The sequence below is a fragment of the Erpetoichthys calabaricus genome, chromosome 11 (genome assembly GCF_900747795.2).
Source record: "Erpetoichthys calabaricus chromosome 11, fErpCal1.3, whole genome shotgun sequence".
Lineage (NCBI taxonomy): Eukaryota > Metazoa > Chordata > Cladistia > Polypteriformes > Polypteridae > Erpetoichthys > Erpetoichthys calabaricus.
The window spans coordinates 31082618-31106365 of record NC_041404.2 but is presented as its reverse complement, the minus strand read 5'-3'; the positions used below and the strand labels follow the sequence as shown (position 1 = coordinate 31106365).

Below are 23748 nucleotides of genomic sequence, written 5' to 3'. Positions count from 1 at the left end.
ACTTGTGTTGCATAATCTACATACAGTATCTGCTATCCAGTTGTATGCTGAAAACATGCAAAACACATGCATTTTTTGCTAAAATATTAGCAGTTACTTCTGGAAAAAGCCATACCACCTATCTTGTACCATAGAAAGAGTTACTTCTGGGCACCACCTGCAGTGCTAGAGCACAATGTTCCCTCGTGGCCCCTGTCTAGTCAAATTCTATAATGTGCAGACAGAAATTAATTGTTTTCAGTCAACAACATTGGTTGGCTGTGGCATGAAGCAGGGTTTTCTGGGTACACATTCTGTGGGCTGTGTTTCTCATAAAGTGGGCATCACCTTAAGTTTCAACAAGAGCACGGGGACACAGTTGAAAACGTGATAAGGTCAGATTTTGCAGAAATGTTAAAATGTTTTTCTTAATGCAAAGAACTATAGACTCTTGCAATAAATTACCAGGTAGTCTGGTAAAGAGTAGGACTTAAGGATCTTCAAATCTTGATTTGACATCATGTTGGACAAACTAGGTGAATAGGTTGGATGATCTTGCTGCACTGAATGGCCTGGTCTTGTTGCAACTGCACTAATGTTCTAATATACTTCTCACAATATTTTGTTTGTGATTTTGTTTTGCATAATGTTTAACGTGAATAACAAATTACAGTAAGCAGAAATCTACATGGGGCTCGGCCGGGCACAGCCCGAAGAGGCAACGTGGGTCCCCCTTCCCATGGGCTCACCACCTATGGGAGGGGCCAAGGAGGTCGGGTGCAGTGTGAGTTGGGTGGTGGCCAAAGGCGGGGACCTTGGCGGTCCGATCCTCGGCTACAGAAACTGGCTCTTGGGACGTGGAATGTCACCTCTCTGAAGGGGAAGGAGCCTGAGCTAGTGTGCGAAGTTGAGAGGTTCCGGCTAGATATAGTCGGGCTCACCTCGACGCACAGCTTGGACTCTGGAACCAATCTCCTTGAGAGGGGCTGGACTCTCTACCACTCTGGAGTTGCCCCCGGTGAGAGGCGCCGAGCAGGTGTGGGTATACTTATTGCCCCCCAACTTGGAGCCTGTACATTGGGGTTTACCCCGGTGGACGAGAGGGTAGCCTCCCTTCGCCTTCGGGTGGGGGGACGGGTCCTAACTGTTGTTTGTGCGTATGCACCGAACAGCAGTTCGGAGTACCCACCCTTTTTGGAGTCCCTGGAGGGGGTGCTAGAGGGCATACCTTCTGGGGACTCCCTCGTTCTGCTGGGAGACTTCAATGCTCACGTGGGCAATGACAGTGAGACCTGGAAGGGCGTGATTGGGAGGAATGGCCCCCCTGATCTGAACCCGAGCGGTGTTTTGTTATTGGGCTTCTGTGCTCGTCACGGATTGTCCATAACGAACACCATGTTCAAGCATAGGGGTGTTCATATGTGCACTTGGCACCAGGACACCCTAGGCCTCAGTTCGATGATCGACTTTGTGGTCGTGTCGTCGGACTTGCGGCCACATGTCTTGGACACTCGGGTGAAGAGAGGGGCGGAGCTGTCAACTGATCACCACCTGGTGGTGAGTTGGCTTCGATGGTGGGGGAGGATGCCGGTCAGGCGTGGTAGGCCCAAACGTGTTGTGAGGGTCTGCTGGGAACGTCTGGCAGAGCCCCCTGTCAGAAGTAGCTTCAACTCCCACCTCCGGCAGAACTTCAACCACATCCCGAGGGAGGTGGGGGACATTGAGTCCGAATGGGCCATGTTCCGTGCCTCTATTGTTGAGGCAGCTGACCGGAGCTGTGGCCGTAAGGTGGTCGGTGCCTGTCGTGGCGGCAATCCCCGAACCCGCTGGTGGACACCGGCGGTGAAGGATGCCGTCAAGCTGAAGAAGGAGTCCTACAGGACCCTTTTGTCCTGTGGGACCCCGGAGGCAGCTGATAGGTACCGGCAGGCCAAGCGGAATGCGGCTTTGGTGGTTGCTGAGGCAAAAACTCGGGCGTGGGAGGAGTTTGGGGAGGCCATGGAGAATGACTTTCGGACGGCTTCGAGGAGATTCTGGTCCACCATCCGGCGTCTCAGGAAGGGGAAGCAGTGCAGTGTCAACACTGTATATGGTGGGGATGGTGCGCTGCTGACCTCGACTCGGGACGTTGTGGGTCGGTGGGGGGAATATTTCGAAGACCTCCTCAATCCCATTAACATGCCTTCCAATGAGGAAGCAGAGCCTGGGGACTCAGAGGTGGGCTCCCCCATCTCTGGGACTGAGGTCACCGAGGTGGTCAAAAAACTCCTTGGTGGCAGGGCCCCGGGGGTGGATGAGATACGCCCGGAGTTCCTCAAGGCTCTGGATGTTGTAGGACTGTCTTGGCTGACACGCCTCTGCAACATCGCATGGACATCAGGGACAGTGCCTCTGGATTGGCAGACCGGGGTGGTGGTCCCCCTCTTTAAGAAGGGGGATCGGAGGGTGTGTTCCAACTACAGAGGGATCACACTCCTCAGCCTCCCTGGAAAAGTCTATTCAGGGGTCCTGGAGAGGAGGGTCCGTCGGATAGTCGAGCCTCGGATTCAGGAGGAACAGTGTGGTTTTCGTCCTGGTCGCGGAACAGTGGACCAGCTCTATACCCTTAGCAGGGTCCTGGAGGGTGCATGGGAGTTTGCCCAACCAGTCTACATGTGTTTTGTGGACTTAGAAAAGGCATTCGACCGTGTCCCTCGGGGAATCCTGTGGGGGGTACTCCGAGAGTATGGGGTACCGGCCCCCCTGATAAGGGCTGTTCAGTCCCTGTACGATCAGTGCCAGAGCTTGGTCCGCATTGCCGGCAGTAAGTCGAACCCGTTTCCAGTGAGAGTTGGACTCCGCCAGGGCTGCCCTTTGTCACCGATTCTGTTCATAACTTTTATGGACAGAATTTCTAGGCGCAGCCAGGGTGTTGAGGGGGTCCGGTTTGGTGGGCTCAGGATTGGGTCACTGCTTTTTGCAGATGATGTTGTCCTGTTTGCTTCATCAGGCCATGATCTTCAGCTCTCTCTGGATCGGTTCGCAGCCGAGTGTGAAGCGGCTGGGATGAGAATCAGCACCTCCAAATCCGAGACCATGGTCCTCAACCGGAAAAGGGTGGAGTGCCCTCTCAGGGTTGGTAGCGAGATCCTGCCCCAAGTAGAGGAGTTCAAGTATCTCGGGGTCTTGTTCACGAGTGAGGGAAGAATGGAGCGTGAGATCGACAGGCGGATCGGTGCGGCATCCGCAGTAATGCGGGCGTTGCATCGGTCTGTCGTGGTGAAAAAGGAGCTGAGCCGCAAGGCGAAGCTCTCAATTTACCAGTCGATCTATGTTCCTACCCTCACCTATGGTCATGAGCTATGGGTAGTGACCGAAAGAACGAGATTGCGAATACAAGCGGCTGAAATGAGTTTCCTCCGCAGGGTGTCTGGGCTTTCCCTTAAAGATAGGGTGAGAAGCTCAGTCATCCGGGAGGGGCTCAGAGTAGAGCCGCTGCTCCTCCGCATCGAGAGGAGTCAGATGAGGTGGCTCGGGCATCTGATCAGGATGCCTCCTGGACGCCTCCCTGGTGAGGTGTTCCAGGCACGTCCAACCGGGAGGAGGCCCCGGGGAAGACCCAGGACACGCTGGAGGGACTATGTCTCTCGACTGGCCTGGGAACGCCTTGGGATTCTCCCGGAAGAGCTAGAAGAAGTGGCCGGGGAGAAGGAAGTCTGGGCATCTCTGCTCAAGCTGCTGCCCCCGCGACCCGACCTCGGATAAGCGGGAGACAATGGATGGATGGATGGAGAAATCTACTTTGAATTTCATTATGCCTGTACTTGTACTCATACTTTTAAGGGCCGGTTTATACTTCACGCTCAGAACACCAGCGTTCATTTGATGCATCCTCTGAGCATGTCCTCAGAAATTAATGTGAAGCGTGCGCAAGTTGCAGTACCAGCAAAAAGTCATCAACATGTGACAGAAAGCCGCTTTGTGGATCCTCAGGGATCGCTGTGCATGCTTCGATGTTTCATGAATGGTTCGATGTGGTGAAGCAAAATGGCGACATACAAATGCATTCATGGTGCTTTTATATTCAAGCATCGAATATTCCCCAGCGTTCTGATACGATGCATTTTAAAGGTCTCACATACCATCTTCTGTGCAGTCTTTTTTTTTTTTTGCACCTTAACAACAGCATCAGAATGTACGGCAGAGTATCTCAAAATCTCCACTTTAATCTCGTAGTTTATTTTTAAACGTCATCTTAAAACCGATCCAGTTGTTAATCGATACGTGCTTCTAGAGCTTCCTCCTGAACTGACAGCAGCAGCAAGCAGCAATTGGCACACAGAACACATTACATTTATGATATTCAATCTCTCTTCACATTTACAATCCTTAGATGTATACCTGATATCACTTTCATGATGAAATGCATTAAAGTTTGTATGTTACATTTTACAGATAAGTTGTTAACTTCATTTAAATAATAAATACTGTTAATAATTACACGTGGGGGTGGCACAGTGGTGGAGCGGTAGGAATCACGTCCCATGTGTTTCCTGCCTGGAGTTTGGATTGGTGGATTTCTGCATTGTGTCTGGTTTCCTTCCAAAGACATGAAGGTTTGGGGATCTGGTGATGCTAATTTGACGTTAGTGTATGTGTGTGCTTGTATTCACCTAGCGATGAGCTGATGCCCCATCCAGGGATTGTTTCTGACTCGTGCCCAATGCTTGCTGGAATGGGCACATCCCTGGATTCTTGGATGTAATCATTAAACATCCATCCTTTTCAGAGATATTGTGGCAAGGTGTCCTCTGAATTTAATAGATGTTTCAGGCAATTCACTGCCACCTGGTGGAATCTTCCAGATTAATGTAAAGTACGCGCACAGGTATAAACAGTACACCGCTTGCGTAGCAGTAGCGTCCGCTGGTGCATGCATCGCGTCTCATGGAGTATAAACCCGGCCTTATTTAAAATGCTGTAACTGAAGGGTGTTCATAAGAGTCTAAGGAGCTATGCATCTGTTCATTTGGTGTACTACTGTATGGGTGTGCTGTGGTGTCCTTGTAAAACTCTAACACCAATGCTTCCTAAAACAAAATCAACTGAACTTCTGAAGCAAATAGATTCCTGCACATAATAGGTTAGACAATTAGCTTCTAATGCATACTGCCTGTTCAAACCAATACCTCTAACATTGTTATAAACACCAGACAAAGTAGGGTGTTCAAAGTTGCTTTTTCTTTTTAATGACCAAAATCTTTTAGAATGAAATGGGAGAGATAAAAAGAGCTGGCAAATATTTAGTCTTTTTACAGGGTAGGGTCAGGAAACATAAGACACAAACCAAAAATGACTACCAAAGTTCAAAACACAAAACGGAGACCGAAGTCAATTCAACAAAAAACAACAATGGTTTCTTACCCATCCAATCTCCATCCCAGTTTCATACCTCTAATTCTTGGTACATTCTTTGTAGTATTTTTTAGAATTTCCCAAATGCTTGGATAATGCGATTCTACAGTATGTGCCACCATTATAATGATCTCTGATGTTTATAGATCATTTGTGCTTGTTCCAGCGATTATGAATTTTGAAGTACAGAGAATCTAAATCTGAGGTTCATTTGTGCTTTTATCCTTCTGATAAAGTTGAATATATGTTTACATCCCACTGCGATGGCATTTGGTTTTGTCTCTGAACATTGTGTTGACTGTTTCCATTGAAACCTGTTTCTGAATTCTCCTGGGTTGCACTTGTGAGTGTCATCAAACAAACGACATTCTTTTCAATTCCAGTGTATGAGAACTTGATTAATTCCTTGCGTAAATCTCCAATTACAATTTGAATTCCCAGTTACGATCCCTTGCTGTCATGTTTTGAATTTTTGATTTATGCTTATGGCTTTGAAGAAAGATTTCTCTGATTCCTGGTTATGATTTTGGCCCGTTCCTTGATTATTGCATATACTGGTCATTTCCATGTGTTGTCCTCTGTCTCTCTTTAGACAGAAGAGCCATCTTAAATAGGTGGAGTATGATGCAGCAGAATGTCGCAGGACCAGCAACACAAAAAGAAACAACTATACAAAGATAGTCACAAAATGGCGGCAACTGTAAAATATAAAAACAGAACACAAAATGCCATCATCATAATAATGCTAAAATTAATAAAACAATTTAAATAAACATACAAAAATTCCAAAAATTAAATGAATTGGATAAGGAATATGAAAAACATTGATTTATTACAAATATAATTTTCGTACAGTCCAACCCTCACACAGAGCGACTTCCCACCCCTCATGGAATGCTGAATGTCCATTTCAGTGAAAACAGTGTACAGAGCTAATAGAACTCGACACATATCTGTGGGCGGAGATGTCTGCATCTCTGAAGTACTGTCAGCCAATCAGGCTTTAATTTATGTTACACCTTTCACAGATTATTCATAACTGGCCAACAACAATACAATGTCAAGCAATGTGGGGAACTGCTAAAATGATATTTGACAAGTTACTGAAATGTTCCAAAATCTGCAACTTTCTGTTTAAAATTGGAGAGCGCATAGGTCAGAGTTCATGAAGTGTCTCCCTGCAGTGTTCATTGCATATTTTAACCATTTCTTTTCTGTCTTTCTTCTTTTCCTTTCCCTCTGGTTGTCCTCCCTCTCACTACACTCCTTGGATTTCTACTTTTCTCTCCATCTTCACTTCAGCGGCTGTTCTTCTGCCTCCAAATTCCTCCTCTGGTTCTGCAACACCAGGCCTGTCCCCGTCTAAGCCAGTGCGGCACACCGTGTAAGTGAGTTTGCTTCCCTCTCTTTCTTTTTCTATGTTAGTCTTTGAGCTACTGTGTCTAACATCAGTCTGACTCCCTCAAGAAGAACAGTGGAAATGCACAGGCAGCCCAAGGACTTCATGAATCACTTAGCCTTGCTCCTTAACCTATTTGCCATGTCTGTCATAACCTTTACTGCTACAATAAATAGATCAAGTTATGAACCACATAAGTTAAGTCAAGGACAACTGAACAAATTTAAGGATGGGAGATGCTCTGTTTTGAAAATTTAGGAAGATTTAGGAAGGAGGAAAAGTAGTGGCAACCAGCAAATGGAAGCTAACTTTCAAGTCACCACAGTGAGGGAGAGACTCAACAGCATTAATGGTTAAAAAGAGACTACTCCATAGACAAAATGACAAATTCTGCTTCCATGTTTGAGTTGAATGTTTGGGTTAATTTTGGTTTTCACAAGGTTACAGCAAAGAAAGAGCCCAACATGAAACGTGAAATTTGCAATCATTGTCATGTTAAATGCATTCACTCTGACACACTACAAACCTAGAACTATCTCATGAAGTTAGAAGATTACAACAATTTTGACAAGAACATTCATGGATCTTATTCTTTTAATTTCTCCAAAAGTACGTCAGCCTGAGTTCTAAAGATCCTGAATGCCCTAATATCTGCCACACTACTTGGTAACTTATTCCATGAACCTTTGTTCTCAGTGTGAATTAAAAACCTCAACAAGTTTCTATGTCCCCATGTTCTTATTAAAGAAATTACTATGCACTTGAAAAACGATTCATATTAAATTGAGAATTTTCCATGCACACATATTGATATAATCATAAACATAGACAAACAGATAACCAAAGCTGACATATCAGTAGCTGCAGTGTTCACAAGCCCGTGCAGACATTAATGTCTGTTACAGTCCTGTATGGCTGCAGGTCACAATGTAAATCTCTTCTGAGCTGTAACAAAGTTGTGAATGAAGAATAAAATTGAATCTTTATCATGGAACTGAAGAGCCTTTAACACATTTGGTTTTATAAGAATGTTTAGCTGTGTACCTTATGGTAACGTTTATTTATGTAGCACCAAGAATTTTAAATGCACATCTGTATATAGTACCTTAAGTCTTCAGTCATTTGACTATTTTAATATTACTGAATGACAGTGATTGTTTGTTCTCTGTGTGCGTTGTCATGGTAGGGACCTAAGTTGACCCTACTATCCCTTTTAAACTCTTTATTACGTAGACCATATCAGAATGTTCTATGTCCCCAGCTCTTACCACTCTGTCAGGCACTGTAGTCAACACTTCCCCCTTTATTTTACATCTGTTTCCCCAGGCAATTAGGCACCAGAACAGGCAGGAGAGAAAGGTACACATTTATTCATTCACTGTAGATAATATGCCCAAAATATAAGCAGAATACAATGCTTGTGACAAAACAATATCAATATAACATGGTTCATATTAAGCATCTAATATGCTTAGCTTACCAGGTGGCTCTCTGTCTTAATATGTTGATTAGTTTTTAATCTGGCATTGCATATTCTTCAGCATGGCTTACAGATAGATTGAGAGAGATGGCATCTCCTAAGGATGGAGAATGGCAGAGAGAGCAGAAAGCCTTTGCAGGCTTCATTTATGTGTTGTTCCTTATGAATCAGTTCAGGCTGACTCTGGCCCCCAGTCTAGTGCTGGTTGTCCAGAAGTCTGTTCCTGCTTGTTCTGATTTGGTATTTTCAGCTAAAGACTAAACACCTTCATGCAAAAGTCTTATCATATAATGGTAAATTGTAAATGTCCCCAAGCAAGGACTGGCTATTACAGCATTTTAAAATAAAATATTGTTAGACATTAACTTCTTTGCCAGGGTAAACATTTTAAAATTAGGGATTGCTAGACATTAATAATAATCAAAAAAAATCAACCTATATGCCAGATATTACTCTCCGTTACACTGTAAAACTATTTCAATGCACTGAAACACAAAATTGGTTTTTGATTTAATTTTATTTTTTAATGTGGCAACAGTTTATATTAAAAAAAAAACAATTTTTAATTGAAATAATATTTTTGATATATATCATCTTACAGGGATTCACACAGAACTATAATAATAATAATAATAATCAAAGCGCTATCCACACAGGGAGGAACCAACTAAATTTATACAACGTGCTAATGTCCTTACACTGATGGAATACACAGCCAGAAGTCCACATGGCCGTCCTCATCAAGTTCTTCCATGAGAACCCTGAATATAATGAGGACTGATTAAGGTCATTTATGTTAGGTAGAATGCCTAGAGGGGGCTAGGATGTCTCGTCGCCTGGAACCCCTGCAGATTTTTTTTTTTCTCCAGCCATCTGGAGTTTTTTTTTTGTTTTTTCTGTCCTCCTTGGTCATCGGACCTTACTTTAATTCTATGTTAATTAGTGTTCCCTAATTTTAATTCTTATTTATTTTGTCTTTTTTCTCTTTCTTCATCATGTAAAGCACTTTGAGCTATATTGTTTGTATGAAAATGTGCTATATAAATAAATGTTGTTGTTGTTGTTAATGTGTGCACAAGCGAGTATTCTGAGCATTACTATGAAGACTATTGAGATACTTGAAAGCCAATTCTGCAATGTAAGCAGGATGTTCTGGACCATTAATGGCCGGATGTTTTCTTGGGTAATTTTAATACTATTATGAGTCTTGTGTCTCGAAGGGCTGCTATTCCTAGTACTTTATTGTTGTGTTTTCTTGTTCCTTTGTTAACCATTTTGTGGCAGTGTATTCGTTAATCTGCATTCAGACCTGCAAGCAGGTCCTCCAACTTGCAGGACAAATTTGGAGGTTGGTGGCAGGATTGGCACTCCAGCCACTGCAAAAAAACTCACAATGTTCCAGTGTGGTGCTGAAGTTTCACCCACTACACTCGGGTCCCAATCCAGGTGGTTCATGGTGTGGTTGGTGTGGCAACACACTATCAGTGCATGCTCTCAACATTTCGGTACAGTACTCTCTGTGCACAGTATATAATAAAGGTTGATTGACAGACACAACGTGTCCTTAGTGTTGCTCATTATCACGCCACTTATACTTTGTTACCAGACTACTTGTTCAAAGTTGCATTGTCTTCACATTCAGTGTTTCACCAATTATTTTACTTACATAGTAAGAGCAAGAGCATCTGTACCTCATAAAGTGGTCACTCAGTATAATTTTCCTTCATCCATTTCTGAAGCTTGTTTTTCCATTTCAGGATGGCAGGGAGATAGCATCACTAGGCAGAAGTAAGGGATTATCTCTAGAAGGTATGCCAGTTCATTGCAGTGTCTACTCACTCTGAAATCAACACTTGTTAACAGTCTTGAGTCTTGAATGAACTAGACACACACCAATGATTCCCTTTTGAAATCTGGCTGAAATAGTCACAGCTTAGAAAGGTGGCATTTTTCTAAAATGATATTTTCTATACACTGGGCCCCTGTTCTGTATTGGGAGGTCAGATCAGTGCATGTTTCAAATCAGCAGGTCAGTGCTGTTTATCTCACAAAGTGACACAGACAGTGAATGTGCATCACCCGCTCTTCTGATTAGCACAGGGAGGACTGAATGTTGCCTGAAAAGAAACTGGTATCCCACTGGTGTTAGCACCTCATTATCTGTAGCACCATTGCTTAGTGTTATCCTCTGAAGGTCGTTATCTGCTAAAAAGCAGAGACGTGTCTTTGAAAACGAAAGAAGACTCTATGCTTAAGTTCTGATCTGCTAGAAAAAATGAGTCAAAGAGATTTAATCATCACATTGGGAAAATGCTGTTGCTTCTGAAGTTTTTAAAACTAATTTCTGTAATGTGCTGGATGACACTAAACATTTTATTCATCTTTGTAGTAAGAAAATTTTCATTTCTTTTTTCTTTTTGACCTGTGGTTTGAAGTAGCAAATTGAATTAGCTATGTGCCTTTTAAATGTTTTTTCAAAATGTAATGAAGAAAGCAATGCACCTTGTCTGATATGTAGTTCCTATCTATCTATCTATCTATCTATCTATCTATCTATCTATCTATCTATCTATCTATCTATCTATCTATCTATCTATCTATCTATCTATCTATCTATCTATCTATCTATCTATCTATCTATTTGTCAGGAATTGTCCAACTTATCTATCTATCTATCTATCTATCTATCTATCTATCTATCTATCTATCTATCTATCTATCTATCTATCTATCTATCTATCTATCTATCTATCTATCTATCTATTTGTCAGGAATTGTCCAACTTATCTATCTATCTATCTATCTATCTATCTATCTATCTATCTATCTATCTATCTATCTATCTATCTATCTATCTATCTATCTATCTATCTATCTATCTATCTATCTATCTATCTATCTATCTATTTGTCAGGAATTGTCCAACTTATCTATCTATCTATCTATCTATCTATCTATCTATCTATCTATCTATCTATCTATCTATCTATCTATCTATCTATCTATCTATCTATCTATCTATCTATCTATTTGTCAGGAATTGTCCAACTTATCTATCTATCTATCTATCTATCTATCTATCTATCTATCTATCTATCTATCTATCTATCTATCTATCTATCTATCTATCTATCTATCTATCTATCTATCTATCTATCTATCTATTTGTCAGGAATTGTCCAACTTATCTATCTATCTATCTATCTATCTATCTATCTATCTATCTATCTATCTATCTATCTATCTATCTATCTATCTGTCTGTCTGTCTGTCTGTCTGTCTGTCTGTCTGTCTGTCTGTCTGTCTGTCAGGAATTGTCCAACTTTATCTATCTATCTATCTATCTATCTATCTATCTATCTATCTATCTATCTATCTATCTATCTATCTATCTATCTATCTATCTATCTATCTATCTATCTATCTATCTATCTGTCAGGAATTGTCCAACTTGCTTGAACCCAGTCAGGGTCACTGACTACTGGAGTTAATTCCAGTTTCTCAGAACAGCAAGGACTACATGAAAACACAGTATGCAAACTTAAACTAGCAAACAGTAATATTCTTGTTTTGTTTTCAAGCCTCCAAGATCCAAAAGAATTAAAAGATAAAACAAAAAATAACAAAACAGATCTCATCTCAGAACATCTGTGGTGCAGATGGCAGCGCCATTTCCAGAGCTATAAGCATCCTGATTGTCATAGCTCTTTGAATGGTACTGCCATATGTACTTAAATACCTGCAAGTGATGAAAGGTTTTCTGCCTGCCTGTTGTTCACTGACACTCAGAAGCACTGTTGCTATCTTTCTGTTTTACTAGCACCATCATTTACATCTACGTGGGCTTAATCTGAATTTAATTTTTTGGTATTCTTCTACTTGTGTCTCTTGTTTAAGGCTAGCAAAGCAAAATTAATATTTCAATACACTGAAATGTTTCTTCATTATAGAAGATCACCTGTATATTTTCAATGTTACATCTGTTCTTTAGTTTGAGTGTGCTATACATTTTTGAATCCCTGATACATTCAGAGTTCCAGAAAATATTATTGTTGTGTAACATTATGTTCAGTATGATGGGTGCTATATACAACTAAAAATGCTAATTGAATGAATGATTTTTGGCAAACGTAAAATCTTATATTTTTAAAAGAGGTGGCTTGGAGGTTAGGATTGCTACCTTACAGCTCAAAGAGTTCTAATCCCAGGCTTGATCACTGTCTGTGTGGATTTTGCACATTCTCCTGATACTCCAGTTTTCCTCCCAAAGATGGTCTCTTTAGGTTAATTGGTGTCTCACATGACTGTAGTCTTGCTATCAACTGCCACCCCACTGCTTCTTCTTTGATCCTCTAAAAGTTTGTTGTGGGCCCTGTATTCCTGAATTGAACAGAGTGAATGCTGATAATGAATATAGGTTACAGTACTGTATATTAAAAAGTCCCAAACAAAATATGTAAAACTAAAGTGCTTTTTGATTTATCATGCTTCACTGTAAAAGAGAAATGCACAAAATTAAGTTGGGAAGCCATTCATTTGTTTTTAATTTGGTGATCCTGGTGTCTGACACATCCATCAATATGTTTATTGACCTTATTTTCTTTTGCAGTGTTGATGCGAGCTCCAGGTGAAAATCCTCTTGTTTAATAGTCAGTCTTCCTCCTCTCTCTCTCTCTCTCTCTCTCTCTCTCTCTCTCTGTCCCTTCAAGTTCAAGTTTATTGTCCTGTGTGTGTAATGTATAGTGCACATAATTCAATGAAATTCTTACTTGCAAGTCTCCACAGAACAGATCATGATAGATAGATAGATAGATAGATAGATAGATAGATAGATAGATAGATAGATAGATAGATAGATAGATAGATAGATAGATAGATAGATAGATAGATAGATAGATAGATAGATAGATAGATAGACTTCATATTTTTGCAGGGGGAAATGTTTTACAGAATATCAGTTAACAAATTAATATTATTATATTACAACAAACAATAACCCTTTCTCAAATACACATGAGAATGACTAAAAGGAAAGAAAACTAAAAAGAAAAAGAAAACTTCTGACTTGGCATTCCCAGTTAGGCATTATGCAGACGTATTTCTGTTGGTATAAAGGAGCGCCCGTAGTGTTTCTTGACATACTTCTGCTGAATAATTTGTTGGCGGAAAGTCCTCCGTGTTAGTGTGTCAGGAAGAGGATGTGCAGCATTGTTTATAATGGCACTAACCCTAACCCTATTTTTTTCTTCATTTATCATTTGTCTTCATTATCTTCTTCACTTCTTCCTCTGCGGAGTTGAGAGTGCATCCCATAACTGAGCGTGGTCTTTTTAATTAGCTTGTTCATGTGGTGGGCCTCTCTTGAAATTATATTACCCGCCCAAACACCACAGCATGGAAAATTCCTTTGAAATTGTGGTAACAATTTAGTTTGGGTACTGCAAAAATGCATCGATTACTTATGTACTCTTTTGTAACCTTAACAAAGGTTTCTTTTGATCTTCATAACACTTATAAAGCATCAGCAGATAGGTTATTCATCACATGTGCAGTGTGACATATGGATGATATAATGGCAAATTACCCATTAATGTGAAAGATTATTATAATGTGATAGATAGTATTTTATTTTTCCCATTGGAATAAATTTAGCTTTTTACAGAACCTCAAGATGTATTACAACAAACGACAACAGCCTCCTTCAAATATACGTAAGAATTACAAAAATTAAGAAAAAAAAACTTCTGACATGGCTAAAGATATCAGAGCAGCCAAAGCAATGCATTACAAAGACATATTGCTGTTGGTATGAAGGAGCCTCAGTAGCAGTTCTTTACACACATCTAGTGAAAAATAGGTGACAGGTACCCAATAATGGTGTTTCAGAGAGATAATGTGCAACATTGTTCATAATGGCAGTACTTTTTGCTTTTATTCTCTCCTCCAGCATGTCCAGAGTGTGTCCTATAACTGAGTCTGAACTTTAAATTAGCTTGTTGATATAGTGGGGCTCTCTTGAAGTGATGTTACCAGCCCAGCACACCACAGCACAGAAAATCTCACCAGCTATCAGAGTTATAAAACATGTTAAAGGCATCTCTACACACATTAAAGAAATGTAGTCTTCTAAGAAAAAGTCTGCTCTGCCTTTTCTTCTATAGTTCCTCTGTATTACAAGACCAATCCAGCCTATCATTGAATGTGGACCCCCAAATACTTGTAGCATGCATCAACTCCATATCTGCTCCCAGAATAGTGACTGGGGGCTCATTGGTGTGGTGAAAGCCAATATCCAATTCTTAATTGTGCTGATGTTAAGTTGCAGGTATTATTTTTGCACCAAAAAAAAAAATGTACCGCCTGAGTCTTCTGCTGTGTCTCATTCCCTTTGTCAATGCACCCCAGTGCAGTGCAGAATCATCAGAGAATTGACCTGGGGTCATATGTATAGTCTGAGGTGCACAGGGTGAAGATTAAAGGACACCACACTGTACCTTATGCTGCTCCAGTGTTGATCACACAGTCCTTGAGCCACACAGACTGTGGTACGCCTGAAAATAGTTTACTGTCCACGACACCACAGGCGCATCCACCTGCATATCATTGAGCTTACCACTTAAGAAGGGTAGATGGTTCCTTTCATCAGATTGACAGGCCCAGCACTGACTCAGCTGTAAAATGGCCAGTAGCGGGGAGGCAGCTGGTTGGCTGAGGTGAATTGTTTGTCTGATTGCTTTTCTACAATCTGGTTGTGGTTCTTCAATTAGCTGATTGGCTGATATTGTTGTTTATCATTTATTTTAATTAGTCTCTACTTTGTTTTTGATGTGTTTAAACAAATCTTTATCCTCATATGTGAAAGTTCTTTATTTAGTGAGTGGTATAATCTTTCCTTGCCTTTCGCCTTGCAGTTTGTACTGTTGTGTTATATTTCTGAGCTGGCAATGATCGATTAGCCATCTAGCTCTGTGAAGAGGATTACATGTGTTCTGTTATGTGTGTTGTATTTACCCCATTTTCTGACACCCATTACATACCCAATCTACCATTTTTTGTCCCTACAATGTTTTTTTGATTGGGGGGGAGGTTCTTGTTTTCTTAGGTTAGTCAAGGCTGGGGTGCTGTCATAAACAGGGCCTGTTAAAGTCCATTAAGGCATTCCATGTGTGAATTTGGGCTATACAAGAAACAAAATGTTGTTGTTGTTAATATGGGTAGCTGGATGGTATTGAAGCTGCTAGAGAAATCAAAAAACATAATATTTACAGGACTACCATCTTTGTCCAGGTTGGAATAAGCTCTTTGGAGCAGATAGATAACTGTAGCTTCCACACCAATCTTTCTCCTAAAGGCAAACTGCTTTGGTTCCAAGTGGTCTTTCAAAAGGGGACTCATATAGTCCAGAACCAGGTCTTCTTGATGTGGGATGCAAGTGCCACTGGTCTGTACTCTTTAGTTGAAGTGGCACCTGCCTTCTTCAGAACAGGTACAATGCAAAATGTTTTTCGTATCAGTGTTACTTTTTTGGAGCTTTAGTGACAGACTGAACAAGTAGCAGACGATACCACAAACATAAAACATGCAAAAATTGTAAGCAGCATGTACTATAAAAATATGTACTAACAGTCAAAAATTTTAGACCATGCTAAATTTTTACAGTTTTTATTAAAATTTAAACAGTTCACGTCCATTGAATAACCTGAAATGGTACACCAGCAAGCAGTAAACTGTCAGAAGTTAAAGAAAAAGCTTAGATTACCAAAAACTGAAAAAATAATGTAATTTTCAGCATTATACAAAATTGCTGGAGACATTTTTAAGGGAACAAGTAATGGGTTAACACCTTACAACTCTTCTACAGCAATTGAAATCGATTAAGTCTTGAACTTTGATGTAGACAATTCCTACAGGCGTCCCAACTTCTGTTGATTACTTAATAAAAGTAGTGTTAGAACAAACTGTATTGCTACACCCAATGAAGCATTATTTAGACAATATTGAACTATATTTTGCTATTATAATGGTGAGAAAAAGGCAATTAAGAAGGAAAGATGTTCAGACCATTGTAACCCTTAAACGTGTAGGTCCATCTTCAGCAAAACTGCAAAGAAAGCCCCGGTGTCAGTGGGAAAGATTTCCTACATCATCAAAAAAGACCTTGGAAACTGGAAGAAACTCTGACCGGTCAGACAGACCCAAAACCACAGCAGAATTAGAGGCGCATCTCCACAAGTCGACAGCTTAATAATAATAATTCTTTGCATGTATATAGCGCTTTTCTCACTACTCAAAGCGCTCAGCAATTGCAGGTTAAAGGGCTTGCTCAATTGCCCAACAAAGCATAGTCCCTTTTGGCATTTACAGGATTCGAACCGACAACCTTCCAATTGCCAGTGCAGATTTCATACAAATGATGTAGCTCAAAGTGCTTTGCTAGATGTCGTAGAAATAGTTACAAGAATAATAATGAATAAACAATGTTTAAAAATAAATCAATATGTATTTACGTAAAATAGGTACATTATATAATTAATAGAAAAGTAAAGTCTTTATTTACAGATCCATTTTTAAGTTTCTAAAGTTGAAATGGATGCTAAGGTCAGATGGTCGTGGAGTACAGAAAAAATTTAACAAAACACCAGATAAGCAAGAGAAAAGAATACAAAATGCCAAAAGACCACCCTGTCCACACTAAGCATTCTACCTATAATAAATGTTTTTAAGTCATTCTTTTTTTTTTTTTTAACTTTGTTCTACAGCATTTGATGCTGAGGGTCTCATCAACAGTTGGGGTATCCACCTTCATTTAAGCATTGCAGGCAGCTACACTGAACTTTGAGCAGGTGGTGGCGGCGGCACAAAATGCCACCACAGAAAAAGAAATTAGAGAAAAGTAGACATTAGTAATCATCACAAATCCACTATTTGGAGCAGAACTAAAATACTGCTATATTAAAGCCAAATTTAAAAAGTTGGTATTTAGGAGTTTTTTTAAATGTTCCATAGTAGTAGCCTGGCATATATATTTTGGTAAAGTATTCCAGATATATGATGCATAACAGGAAAAGGCCACTTCACTGCTTGTATGCATAGCTCTTATAATAATAAGCAGACGGCCGTTAGAAGATCTAAGGTTACAACTTGACGTCTAGGGGGACAAGCAGTCCCAAATATAGGAAGGAGCAAAAATATTCAGAGCTTTAATATACCATTTGTAGTCAATTCTAAAAGGCACAGTTAACCAATGCAGCGATGCTGTGCTCAAATTTTCTTTTCCTGGTTAAAGTTCATGCTATTGCATTCTGGACTAACTGCAACCGATTGAGGTCTGTCTTAGGTAGTCCTGTTAGGAGTGCTTTACAGTAATCTAACCAACCAAAAACAAAAATGTGAATTAGGTTCAGCATCTTGAAATGTTATAAGAGGTCTTACTTTTTCAGTGCTCCTTAAATGAAAAAAGGCAGTTCTAGTAATCTGGTTAATGTGTGATTTGAAGTTTAGGTCGGAGTCTATGATTGCATCTAAATTCTTCACTTCACGTTTAATTCTATGGGATCAAGTTTACTTCTAAGATCTTCACTATGTATTTTTTGCCAAAAACTAAGATTTCTGATTTTCTCTTATTTAGCTTGAAGAAATTACTTCTCCTCCATTCAGAAATTCAAGTAAGACATAGATAGATAGATAGATAGATAGATAGATAGATAGATAGATAGATAGATAGATAGATAGATAGATAGATAGATAGATAGATAGATAGATAGATAGATAGATAGATAGATACTTTATTAATCCCAATGGGAAATTCACAAAAAAATGGGACATTTTTGGGAAATTGTATCAGAGAGTCCAGAGTGCCAGTCAATTTCCTGGAGACTTAAGTTTCTAAAAGATCAATAACAGATGAACAGAAAAAAATATATCTGAAGCACCAAATAGTTCTAACAAGGTGTCCAAATTCTTCACACAGAGGACAAACAGAGGTTAAAACCAATAAAGCTACCGGCGTTAGATTTGGTGGAGAAGAGGTAATCAAAGTCACAATATCTGAGCAGAAACCAGCAGGAAAGTTAGCCAAAAATTAATCCTTCACCAAAAACAATGTGACAACACATAGTAAAGATCTAAAACTAGGATAACTAGAAGTCTGCACTGCCATTTTTTAATATGCCTGCAGCAATCATGTCACAAGTTACAAGATCAGGGTCACATTATTAAAAATGTCCACTAAGGCCATGAAAATGCAAATGACCTCAAATAGTGGTGACAGCACAACATCACCCTCAAAATTATAAAAGTGAATGAACACAACAAAACACAAATTCATAATGACACTTGAAATTAATGTACTATTCAGTTGTCATGAACTAGATGCTCCAAGCACTATAGACTTCCAATGCACTTCCAATAATGCCCACTAGAGGGGGATATCAGCATCAAACCCCGACTAATAATAAGAGTAAGCCCTGAATCTTTATATAATAAGAGATTTATTTTTCACAAAAAAGATTATAAGAGCACAAAGGCAAAATGGAATTGCCTCTAACAAGACAATCAAAGTCAAAAAATGTCCCAATACAAAATCCAAATAGAGGGGTCAAAAAAACATGAAGAGGGTAAAAATTCCAAAATAAACAAAAGGCACAAATACAGCAAAACACAAGTAACTTACCGACGAGAGAGCGCATTCACAATGAACCGTCAGGAAATGTGGAAAACCCTCCGGGTTTATAGGATGGAGGGCAGTCCCTGGTGATCGTTGGCAGGTGGCACCTCCTCTTTAGGGTACCACACAAAACACATGGAACACAACACAGGCAGCTTATATACGTCGACAAAACTAAAAATAAAAAATGATGCACATAATCAACATAAATAAATAAAATTGAACAAAAGGAACATAAAACATGCATTTGAAACCCTAGCTGAGACATGACATCAGCATGTTAGCCAGCACCTGTCAAATACAGGACATGTTCATAAAACGGATGGAGTAATGGGTTTGATGTCACACAGAGAAGATTCCAGATCAGAATGGCATTGAGCCAATTACTTTACTGCCCCTCTGATCTTAGCACCCTGTCATGTGAAATACAGTACTTTTGTGAGGTTGTAAGAAATAAATAAATTTTATTAGTTTCACAGTGCTGAGCCGTCTAGACTAGACATGTAATTTGTCGTTTACAGCCTATTTGTTTTTATAATTTTACCGAAAATGTCACGATGTAATGGAAAATGTCAGTTGCGCTAATGGTTTAATAAACAGAGTGTGATTGTGAATGAAGGATTAGTTAAGAGGTCATTTTCATGTCCTTCTCTGTCCTAAAGTAAATAACTAAACAGCACAAAATTCATTCTTTGAATTCATTGTATCCTTAGTGACAGACGCCTTTATTTTGGAGGGGTGTTATTTGTCTTGAATAAATTAATTGATAGGGTACAATTATCGACCCTGGTGCTCTGTTCATTCATTGCATTAAGATAAAAAAAGAAGAATGACTATAAAAAAGGACTAGCAGTATATGTGTCAACAGATATTATAACCTGTTCTTATGTCTTGGGACTGTATTCTTCATTTCTCCTTTTGGAACTTCTAATACTATTGACCCACCAGCCTAGAACCCACCATCAATGAACTACTAATGTATTAACTAAATCCCAAGGCTCGATGAGTTCACATCATTTCATTTTTTCACAGACATGGGTCACAAAATGTTGTGAATGAAATTTAGGTGCTTTCATTTCACATTCATGAAGATTCTTTGTTGAGAATTAAGAACATTAAAAATTTGACAAATGAGAGGAGACCATTTACTCCATCAAGCTCGTTTGTTTAGCTAATAACTAAGCTGTCCCAGTATCTCATCCAGATAATTCAAAAGGTTGTGAAGTTTTCTGCTTGAACTCCATGACTTGGTACTTTGCTGCAGAGTTCCACAACTCTTAGAGTAAAGAAGTGCTTTTTTGGGCTTCACGTCCCCTTATTTTCCACTGGTGTCCTCGAGTACTTGATTCACTGTTACACTTTAAGAATTCTGCTGGATCTACGCTCTCAATGTATTTGAGAATTTTAAAGACCTGGATAACCTCCTTGGTGTTACGCCAGGGTCAGACTTGGGGTAACATTTACTGTAGTACTCTGCTGCCATCTATTAAATAAAATAACATTATGCTGCAAAAACTCATGACTATTTCTATGAATTTTGCTACTCTAATGTAAGCTCATCAGTATATATTTACCTTTTTTTCCTGTCAGGGTTGCTCTGATTGATCGGCTGCTGATCAATGATAAAAAAAGCTGATCACAAAAACTGACATTTTTCAGCCTCTGCTTTTCTAAGCTTTACGGTAGTTTAGTTGCAGTGATCCTTTACACAAGATATTACGATAGTTGAGCCAGTGTGCATCTTAATTTTTTTTTCCTTTGCAGCAAACTTCCTGCAGTCTTAAGCTTCTTTAATCAGTAAATGAAAGGTGACTGGTATTTTAGCCCTTATGTTAAAGAAAGTGGAGTAAAAAAAATGAAAAATAAACGTAATCAGAGAAGTCGTCCTGTGCAACTAAACAAATAGTAAAAAGGCTACTTTAAAGAATTCAGACTTTCATTTTCTTCCTTTGAATTAAAACGGAAACCGTTTGAGTTTGGACAGCAAGCTTGATTAAAATGCAGCAGCTTTAACTGGGAAAAGAAAAGATAAAAGACAAATTTGAAATTGTCGCTTGGTAAACAACAGGCTTTTGAATGATTTGTACTGATTTTGTATATTTGTTGCTGTGTGTCATATAGCATAAGTTTTGGTAAGAAACAAGTACTGCATAATTAAAATGGTAATCCATATTTTATAAGTACACCTCAAGAATTACAACTGTCTACTTAATAAACCGAAAAAAAATAACCTGTATAAATATAGCAAATTTATATTTTAACAACAAAATGTTGTTGTGCAATTAATAATTTAATATGATTAAACCATATAAGTGCACATTTATTTACATTTAAACACTTTAATTGCCAATATCAGTTAATTGATTGTGTGAGAATAGCTACATTACAGAAAGAAAACTAAACAATATGACGCCTTATAATTATGAGAAGCATTTTATTTTCTTTTATGCCAAATGTATTATGGATATATATTTTTGTACATATTTTACTAGTTAAAGTATGTATTTGAAAGAAATTTAATTCACTTTAGTATTTTATGGTCCCTGAACAATAAGCCTACATAATTTCCTATTGTTAATAAAAAATTAACAGTTAACACCTGTGGTCTATAGTTTAATGATAAAAATACACTTTAATAGAGGACATAAAACTTGTATTTGCCTGGCTATGCTGGAGATTAGGGTAAAACAACGTTTTAAAGGGATGAATTAAAAGAAATCGGTATTGGAATCAGAATGTTTAATTGTTTATAATACTTTTATTTATATATACTTGGCTTTATATGCAGAGTTGTCAAGCAAATTTAATTTTCTTTCTCTCTCTCTCTCTCTTTATATATAAATAAATATTTTGAAACTTTTTTTTATCATTTGAGGCTCCTGGGTTTCAGATCATTTTAGCTTTTGTATTAAATCACTTGAGCTTGCAATTTTACTCAGTATTTAAATAGCATAATACTTTGCAACCTGCGTAATCCAATTCAGGGTTGAACAGGGACTGTGCCTATCCCTGCAGCACTGGGCTCAAGACAGGGTGCCAGTCCTTTATAGAGCACATTCACACACCCACATGGGGACAGTTTTCAGTCAACATTAGAACAATCTAGACAAGAACAGGCCATTCAGCCCAACAAAGTTCCCGGTCCACTGGTAATTCCTGCTTTGCACTCAGCACTACCTGGATAGGCTCTGACTCCCTGAAACCCAAAAATGGGGTCAAGCAGCTCTCAGGATGTATGAATGATTATTTTGTTGTTATTTTTAGAACATTAAAATGTTAGAGCAATCTAGATGAGAACAGGCCATTCAGCCCAACAAAGTTTGCAAGTCCTATCCACATAAGTCTTCTAAAACACCATTAAGCCAAGTCTACTGTGTACCACACTACTTGGTAACTTAATCTATGTGTCTGTGGTTCTCTGTGTAAAACAATTAACCTAACACATATAGTTCCTTAGCATATGGTAGGAAAACCCTCACACACCCAGGGAGAACATGCTAACTGCACCTCAGTCATGGCTGGCTGTGAGATTTGATCCTAGGACACTGAATCCATAAGGTCGCTCCTGCACTGCGCCTCCATTTCTCAATGCAGGTTTGAATTGCATTCTAGTATTGCACATATTTATTGTTGCTTATTGTTTTCTTGGGCCGACTCAGGACTTCAGTTTAATTTTTCTATTTATTTATTATCAGATTCTTTCCTTCAGTTCACTGCTATATATCACAGTTTGTTTTTGGACTTTGCACTTCTGCAGTTTTGGGGGGGGCAGTTTTATACACAATTTACATAACATTTCTATTATTATTAAGCAGTTCGCATACGTTTGCAAACCGAGATTTTTCTTCTTTTTTTGCATATAACAAAGACATATGCTTTACATTTGCCATTCCTACAGATTGCACATCACAAACATTAAGCACTGCCACCTTTTTTTCCTGTCTGCCGTTTCTATAGGAGGGTGACAATGAGTTAAATTCCAATGGATGTTTTTCAAATGTTGACAAGCAATAAGCAAAAGGTATCACAGAAAACCACAGAAAACAAAAACAGCAAAAAAAAAAAAAAACAGTACGAGGAAAGTTCGAAGAAAGAATTCTACAATGTTTCTGTTTGGGGATCGTTGTGCAAACGTGTACAACTGAGCTGCGACCACAGATCTAACTGCTCTGTGGATGATTCATTCAGGCATTTCAAGGTCACTTCGTTGTAATGAAAGCATCTGCTGAATGTACTTCGTGGTAACGTGACTTCTATAGACTCGTGTCATATTGGGAAACTATCGGGACCGTAACAATACTTTGTTGTAATAGTCTCTCACCGCGGTCTCTCTCCTCTCTCTGCGCCGCTGCAAAGCCCCGCCCGCCAAGCGTTCTGAAAAGTCTGAGTGAGTCTCCGTTGCCGGCAGTTCTCTCGTGGCCCGGCTGTCAGACGGCTGCGGCCCGGTAGTAGGTCGCGGACCGGTGGTTGGGGACCCCTGCTCTATCAGACGGTTGTGGTGAGCGCCTTCTTCTACGCGGTGGTGTGCTGGGGATGCAGCGTAAAGAAGAGGGACGCCTCACGCCTGGACAAATTGGTGAGGAAGGCAGGCTCTATTGTAGGCATGGAGCTGGACAGTTTGACATCTGTGGTGGAGCGACGGGTACTGAGCAGGCTCCTGTCAATCATGGAAAATCCACTGCATCCACTGAACAGTATCATCTCCAGACAGAGGAGCAGCTTCAGTGACAGACTGCTGTCACTGTCCTGCTCCGCTGACAGACTGAGGAGATCGACTCTTCAGTTCCACCCGGGGGGGTAAACGTTAACACTATACAAGATTATTGTCTA

General features: G+C 39.6%; 1 protein-coding gene across 3 annotated transcripts in view; it reads left to right on the top strand.

The window, feature by feature from the left end:
• Window positions 1-23748, top strand: part of htr4 (5-hydroxytryptamine receptor 4) — a 465874-nt gene that overhangs the window by 347172 nt on the left and 94954 nt on the right. Inside the window, exon 8 of one of the 3 annotated variants that reach the window (XM_051933843.1) lies at window positions 6676-6757. The exons of 1 other annotated variant lie outside the window; for it this stretch is intronic. In XM_051933843.1, the coding sequence (XP_051789803.1) occupies window positions 6676-6739 (64 nt within the window). In that variant the 3' untranslated portion in view covers window positions 6740-6757. Of the gene's footprint in view, window positions 1-6675; window positions 6762-23748 lie in introns of all 3 variants that reach the window. One more of the 3 variants, XM_051933844.1, reaches the window with a different exon arrangement.